Source organism: Nannospalax galili, unplaced genomic scaffold (assembly GCF_000622305.1).
Source record: "Nannospalax galili isolate Female #2095 unplaced genomic scaffold, S.galili_v1.0 scaffold745, whole genome shotgun sequence".
NCBI classification, from domain to species: domain Eukaryota; kingdom Metazoa; phylum Chordata; class Mammalia; order Rodentia; family Spalacidae; genus Nannospalax; species Nannospalax galili.
The window spans coordinates 1,083,728-1,091,810 of NW_008353359.1; the positions used below are offsets into that span (position 1 = coordinate 1,083,728).

Sequence of the window (8,083 nt, forward strand, 5' to 3'; positions counted from 1 at the left end):
GGTTGAATCACTTGTGTTTAGAGACTTTTTTCCCATTTATTTTAAAATTTCCAATTTACTGGAATATGATTCTTTGAAGTATAACCTATTGTTTTTCTGAATTTCATTTTTATCTATTTAATGTCTCCCTTTTAATGTCTAATTTTGTCAAATTATCTTCTTTCTTTTGATAAATTTGGCTGTTTGTCCAAATAACCAACTCTTTGTTTCAGTAATTCATTTATATTATTTTTGTTTCCATTTCTTTAATTTCTGCCATGATCCTAATTACTTCTTTCCATCCACTGATTGGATTGCTTTTACTTTCCCAAGGCTCTAAGGTAATCAATAAGCTATCTATTTACAATGTCTCTGATTTAATGTAGCCACTCATAATTGTATACTTTGTTCTTAGAACTGCTTTCATTATAAAATGTTTCCATTTTCATTAATTTCAAGGATTTTTTAATTTGCTTCTTGATTTCTTCAGTGAGTTTGGGCATGCTCTGCAGTTTCTTTAATTGTTGATTTCTAGTGTGATTTCATTGTGGCAGATACAATATAACAATTTTCAATTGCTCTTTTTTTTTAGATTTACTTACTGTAATATCACATGATTTATTTTAAGGAAAATTTCTCAGGCTACCGAGGAGACTTTGCATTCTGCATGTTGGAATGAAATGTTCTATAAATGTTTGTTTGGTCTCCTTGTTCTGAAATGCTTTCTAACTCAAATATCTGATTAATTTTTGTTGGGATGAGCAGTCTAATGATAGTAAGGTACTAAGGTCATACATTATTATTTTGATGAGTTTAATCTGTGTCTTTGTGTCTTATACTTGTCTTTTTTTTGATATTCAGATGCACTCGTGCTGGTGCTATGTTTAGAATTGTGAAGGCCTTTTGATGAATTGTGTCCTTAATTCGTGTGACAGGACATCCTTTATGTCTTCTAATTCTGATTTGAATGCTCTTTTCTCAGATACCAGGGTCTTAGAACCTGTTTTTTTTTTCCTTTTGACTTTTTTTTTAATCATGGAAAGGTTTTTTCTTTTCCTTCAATTGTGATAGATAGTTTTGTTGGTGATAGCAGTATAAGTTTCAGGGGTTAGCTTTCAGAGCTTGAAACACATCATTCTAAGACCTCTTATTTAAAAATTGTTTTTCAGAAATCTGCTCTTATTTTGAGTGGTGTGACTTTGTGTTTCTTTCTTGCAGACTTCAGCATACTTTCTTTGACCTGTACATTTATTATTTGACTATGATAAGATATGTGGGAGAATCTGCTCTTTTGAATTTGATGTTCTAAATAATCTCTGTACCTGGATTGACATCTTTCTCTAGACTTGGGAAATTTTTTTCTATGATTTTATTGAAAATGTGTTTTATGGTTTTAGCATAAACTTTTCTTTTATAATTCATAGATTAGATATTTTATGTATCTCACAGATCTCGACTATTCTTTCATACTTTCTTATTTATTCATCATTGTATGTGTGGAGGTCAGAGGACAACATACAGGAGTTGGTTCCCTGCTTCTACCATGTGGGTCTAAGGACTGAGGTCAGGTTGCTAAGCTTTATCAAGCTTGTTTATCAATTGAGCCATCTTTTCAGTCCAGAAATGTCAATTTTGATAATCCCTTCATGCAAATAGTCTCCTGGATAGAATTTATAAAACAGTTATAACATAGAACTATTCCTCAAGCATATCAAAAATATATATTTCATTTTCGTGAATCACCTCTTTAAAATAGTGTTTTATAATTTAGACATTATAATGGATTTTCTATATATGTCACAGATTTCTTTACCTATGTCCTATGCATGCACAACTAGCACAGTATAGAAATGAATGGTTCCTAATTATTTTACTTAAAAAAATAAGATCAAAAGTATGTCATAAATTTAAAGCAAAATTGGGTCCCAATAATTGCTTAGGTGATTTTTAATTTATAGCAATTTGGGGTGCTACATCTGTGAAGACTACAGTACCAAAGTAAGCATGAGGGAGGAGGGGAGCAAACCTCTCCACACAAGATTTATGGATGATTTAGGGGAAAGGCACCTACTGTTTCTAGAGGGTTCTATCAGGGTGTTTTCCCTCCACTTGGCCTTTGCTTTCATTGTTGAGGGAAGCTGTATTAAAATAACCATGTCCTTTCCAGATTGTTCTGACTAGTTTAGGAGTCTCACAGTGGCTTCATTTGCAAGATTCCTGGGTAGGCCCTCTTAGATAATCTCTGCCAGAGGGAAATCAAAGCAAATTCTTAGAAGCAAAGAGACCAGGGCCCTGCAGCCCAGCTTCCCTCTGACCTGTTGCTTGTTCTCAGCCATTCTGAAAACAGCTGAACTGGGTGGTAGGGGAGTAAAGTGGATCAATATTTCTCAGCACACATTTAAACCCTATGCAAATGGTTATCAAGAGCAAACAAATGAAAGATGCAACACAATTTCTGAGAAGGCTGTCCATCCAGCGCTATCTGGAGAGTGCCTTACAGCTGTTTGCCTTGATCTCTTAGAGGCAGCTATCTACCATTTCTTTTCACACTTTGTTCACACTCTACACATCTCTCAGTGATATCTATGCTTTAACTTTCCAATTCCCCATATAACCTCTACTATATTGTAAGAAGTAAACCAAGAAAATATAAAGGTGAACATAATGCTTAACCAAGCACATCTCCATGTCCCTCCAACACCAGCCACACTCATCACACAAGGGCCTGGACTCATCTCATTCTCTTCGAACATCCCTTGTCCTGTGGCCTCTGCTGGAGCACAGAGATTCAGCGTCCTCCATGTTTCTGTTTTAATGGTCTTGTGTCACGTGAGCATTTCACCCATCCACATTTTTATTCACTTTCTCTTGTTTGATCAAAATGTCTTTGTCTCCAACAATTGCTTCTTTGATTTATTTTTCAAGAAAAGCCACATTTTCTACATATAAGTCCTCTTTGAACATGTCTTCCACACAAAAATACATGATTCCTGTCTGTGTCATGCTTTCCTTCCACAGTGCATCTTATATACATACATAGGTTTTAAAACCAATACTAGTACTCTGAAGTGAGAGGTATGGTCCAATTCATGTTTGACTCTGCTAATGTTACTTAGTATTTACAAAAGTAATTAACATAAGCAATTAATTTCCACATCCTCTGGATAAATTCTTAGGATAGGATATTCAGAACAATATAACTCCTGACAAACGTTTCCTAATATCATCTCTGTTCTATGTTTATTTTTTATACCAGACAGCTATCTACTGATGTGTGTGTTTTGTTCTAATGAAAGGTGCCTCATTTAATTTTTGAAAACCTTATCCTCTCAAAATGCAAAAGTGTTTTCAAAGTCTGTGTTCCCTTCCAGACAGCTGTATAATAATTAGAGGACTTTTACAAATTGTTTGATTCTTGCTCAACACAACTCAATGGCGCTTGCTATGTCCCCATTAGAAAAGAGATTAGAAATCCCTCCTGGAGGCTCTGAGGATCTCGTGCGTTCTGTTCCATGGGTGGAACAATAACACACTGCTGGAAAAGTCCCGCTGTCATCCTGAAGTTGAAACAGCATTGTTTGGAATTACCTGCAGCTTTCTTGCACTACTGGAGAAAAACAGCACAGAGTGCACTGTACATAGAAAAATCATCCAATATGGTCAATTTTCATCACTTGGCTTTGATGTATTATTTTATATCCAAGCCCCTCCCTGTGATTCTTAAAGTGTCTCTGTTATTGCAAGCATGAGAGACTTTTCTAGGTGAAAATGTAGAAAAATTATGTTCCACATTAAGGGAAGCATAATTTGCTTGTTTTGAAATGTTTTTGTCCTCTAAACATACGCACTTGAATTACATCCAAAACGGATTGATTGTCATGATTGAGGAGCACCTGCTGTGTGTGTTACTACCAGAGAGGAGGAAAGAATGTACTTAAAGAGGCATCCATTTGTTTGGAAAATGACAGAGTCTTCCATAGCCGCTACAGTGAAATCTCTGGCCTATATGACAGAGGGCTGAGCAGGGCTCTTCAGCACACAGGCAAATCAGATTACACAGAGCAATCTTCAAAGAGCCACCATTCAGTGTTAAAAGTATTCATGTAAACACCATGAAAAATTCTGGAGAAACAAGCTTATCTCTTTAAAAGAGTAAGCCTGGAATTACATACTGGCTGTATTACAGTCTTTACATAAGTGCCATGTGCATCCCTGTGTAGTGAACCATTAATAGGTGTAACTCTGTAACCATCAAATGAACGTGGCAATTTGAAGGTCAAATTTAATAGTCTGACGCCATGAATTTTCGTTTTGGTATCTATGAAAATTAGGTTGCTAAAAGCATTTGGAAGGGGGATGAACATCCAGGTGCATATTACATCAAAGGACTTTTGGAGAGGTGCTAGCTTATATCCATGAGGTGCAAGCTCAGAAATCCTTATAGTCTCTTCTCACAATTCCCAAACATGTGTGAAGCAAAAACAAGATCTTGGCATAAAATTTAAATTAAGACCTATTTTTAAACACCTCTGTTAATTTAGATAGTTCACTAATCTTTATCTTCATTCCATTATAGGTACAAAGTGTATGTGTATATGTATGTGTAAACACATGTATTATACATAAGCATATGATAAGACACAGAGGTGATAATGTAGTGGAAATCAAAGTAAATGCTAAGTATTTCATTTTCAATCTTGGATTTTATGACACTGAAAGAAAGTGGCTTACGGCTTGGTGAAGCTGACACCGGAGAAGGGCATGTAGAGACCAGGTTTGCAGGATTATTTTTCTTTTCTTTCTTTTGAAGTGATCAGAGTACTGTGAAACTGATTAACTATATTAATGTTGCACAGTTATACCAAAAACTGATTATAAGCCTTAAAAGGTTGAATTCTATGGAATGTTAAACGGATCATGATGCATCTATGACTTTCATATTTAAAGTATTAATCCACACTTGCTATTTCTCAAATGCCTTGCAGCATATCTGTTGCAGTCCGTCTCTCTAAGCATCTCGTGGTTTCTCTGGCAGTCTCTACTATCTGAACATCAGTATTGCTTCACGTGCTTACCCTTACTCTCCAGCTCCGTGAAGCAGTAAATGCCTGAGTCACTGCAAGCAGTCCCTCAATTCTCAGCTGTTATCCATCATGTTTTGCTGTAACTAGTGCCTAGAATTAGAACCTAGGAGCTAACACGTTTTCCTCTGTTTTGTTTTGTTTTGTTTTGTTTTTCTAAAGACGAAGACAGGAGTTTGCTTGCTGCAGGATGGTAATCAAGAGCTTTTCAAAGTGCGCCTGCACCTCGCCAGAGACATCCTGATGCTGCAAGAGCAGGATGTGCTGTGCGTGTCTGGTGAGCCCTTCTATTCCGGTGTAAGTCGCTCTTCATTTGTTGACAATTCTGTTTGTTTCTTCTGATAATGAAAATGCTCGTTCATAGAAAACACTTAATATATTTTCTCTTACTTTCTGAACCTAGTCAGTGGTTCTGCCGGGAACTTTGTTTATCCTTCTCAAGGAGCTGTGTCCCTGTCTGGGGACATTTGCATCACATAACACACTTCAGAGCCCCTTTGGCCTTTTATACTGAGTTCTGGCTGCCACATAATGGAAAAAACACGTGCATTTTGTAAGAATGAAGGAACCCTGAACTTACTCAGAATGGGGCGTGGCAGTGTCCCTGCCCTGGTTTTGTAATGTGGGACCTTGTGCTTTAAGTTGAGATGCTAAAAATGCAGGTGAAACTCACATCCCACTCTCACTGAAGCAGGAGACATTACCATAGCACTTGTTGAGATCGATGTGAGTTATTTTCCCAAGACTCTACCTGAATGGCTCCATGGCTCTCCAAGACAGAATTACACATCAGCATTCAGCAACTCAGCATTCACTCTTCCAACAAATGTGTTGCCCTGCTGTGAAAAGAGCCACGGGAAAAGCCACAAATGAGATTTGAAAGTAATTGGCATACTTCTTAATACCACATCACAGCTGTGGAAGACATGGTTATATTTAACTTTACTTGCTAAAATATTATTCATGAAACAGGTCAAGTTCTACCCTTTCTTGTGTAATATCACTAAAAACATCATTCTAATAGTGTTGAAGTATGTGTTTAAAGTTTATTTATTTACTTATTATTTATTTATATTTTGTGTGTGTGTGTTTTGCTTACACATAGAGATGTGCACCTGTGTTGTGCTATGCCTATGGAAGCCAGAAGAGGGCATCGGAACCCCTTTAACTGAAGTGAGAGATGGTTGTTAGCTGCCCTGTGAATGCTGAGAATAGAACCCAGGTCATTTGCAGAATAACCAGTGCTTTGAACTGCTGAGCCATGTCTAGCCAAAAGATTAAGTTTTAGACCTTTTGTTTGATTTTGCTTTGTTTTGTTTTGAAACTGACTTGGAACTCGTAGGCCAGGATGTCCTCAGCCTCCCAAGTGCTAGGATTAAAAGCATGAACCACACCTGACCTGGTGTTGAAATATGTTGTCTCAGAAAAATATCATAGGAAGCATCCAGCATGCTGCTGTTTCCACCTGACACAACGCAGCTACTTAGTAGTTTAATCTGTGCTTTGCTGGCAGACCTCCCTCACAGGGTTTTGCCTATTGTGAAGAATGCTGACCTAGAGTTTTCACATCACCCCTCACTAACACCCTATGGAAGTCACACAAGGTCTGAAACCAATAGGACTTTTCTAAATGAAGATAATGGACATTTTGCAGACTATTAACTATTCCTTTGTCACAGACCATTTAAATCATCCTGAATCATGGGCTTGGATGTAAAGGCTGATTAAACTGCTCCCTTGAGGTTAGCCTTTCCTACCCTGGCCTAATAAGAGAAGGGTGCTTGGTTTCTTTTGCTTCCATTTCCAAACAAGAGGTATGATTCACTTAACTCTGGAATAAAAGCATTTCAAAGGTCCTAGATGAGTTTAAAAGAAAAGAATTAGCAAAATTCAGTACTGACAGTCTTAAATAATTGTGCTGATTTTAACTTTTGCAGTCAAAATGGCTAATACACATAGGCCTCTTTCTCTTTTGAAAGTAAATCACACATATAAACAAAGCACAGAATACTGGGAAAGACTCAGGTTAAAGAAGAAACATCTCATTCTAGTAAAGACCAAAAAAAGTGACAAAATTCATCACCCATTTATAAGACACACTTCTCCCAAGTTAAGAATGCTGCTTTTCTGATAAAGGCATGTATGAATATGTCCCATTAAGGATAGATAGTTAACAATGAACATTCATGTGACATTGAAATAGATCAGCATCCCTGAGCATCTAACTTCTACTCAATATTTCTCTGGATATACTTGCTGGACAAAATCCAGAAAGTAGATAGAGTATAAGCTTTATGAAAGGAGGAAAAACTGATTTATTTGCAGATTTTATGATTTAGTTCACAGAAAATCCTAAAAAGGCTGCAAGAGACAGACAACACACATATTTGAAAGATTTTGGCAAGAAAGAATACTATCACAAATAATTATATTTCTATAACTAGGAACAAGCAATTGAAAAATTAAAATATACTTTGTAATGTGTCAAAATGTAATGCACTTTGGAATGAATTTGACCTAAGATGCATATAGTATTTATCCTGAAAACTAAAATATGATGAATAAAACCAGTTGAAATAAAAACAAGTAAACATAAACAAAACAATGGTCATCATGAATTCAAGGTTAATAGTGTTTCAAATGCTCTAAAGCAGAAAAAGGCAGAATGTATTTTGTACATATAAGTGAATACAAAAGGTTTATGATAGTCACACTCATCCAAGCAGGGAGGAAATGTTGGAGTGTTCCTGATTTCAAAACTCATGATAAAATTCCCTTAATAGACAGATCGTAAGTTAGTCATAAATACAGGAGTGCGAATCAGTGGGACATGAAATCATGCTTTTCTGGTTAGTTGAACTTCTTACAATAAAATACACATAGTATAATGTAGTATAATGATATACACTTTTTAAAATTATTTATTTAATAACCATATAATTCACATATTCAATAACAATTTCCAGAGCTAAGATGCATCTCTTTCAAAATTGGCTGTAAATTTTTAGGTTTACAGTTGAATT

At 36.1% G+C, this 8,083-nt stretch overlaps 1 protein-coding gene across 2 annotated transcripts in view; it reads left to right on the forward strand.

Moving 5' to 3' along the window:
- The window catches only part of Sntg1 (syntrophin gamma 1), a 910,195-nt gene that overhangs the window by 494,748 nt on the left and 407,364 nt on the right, over positions 1–8,083 (forward strand). For both annotated transcript variants that reach the window (XM_008850594.1, XM_008850595.1), the window contains exon 4: positions 5,223–5,357. In XM_008850594.1, the coding sequence (XP_008848816.1) occupies positions 5,223–5,357 (135 nt within the window). The remainder of the gene's footprint in view (positions 1–5,222; positions 5,358–8,083) is intronic.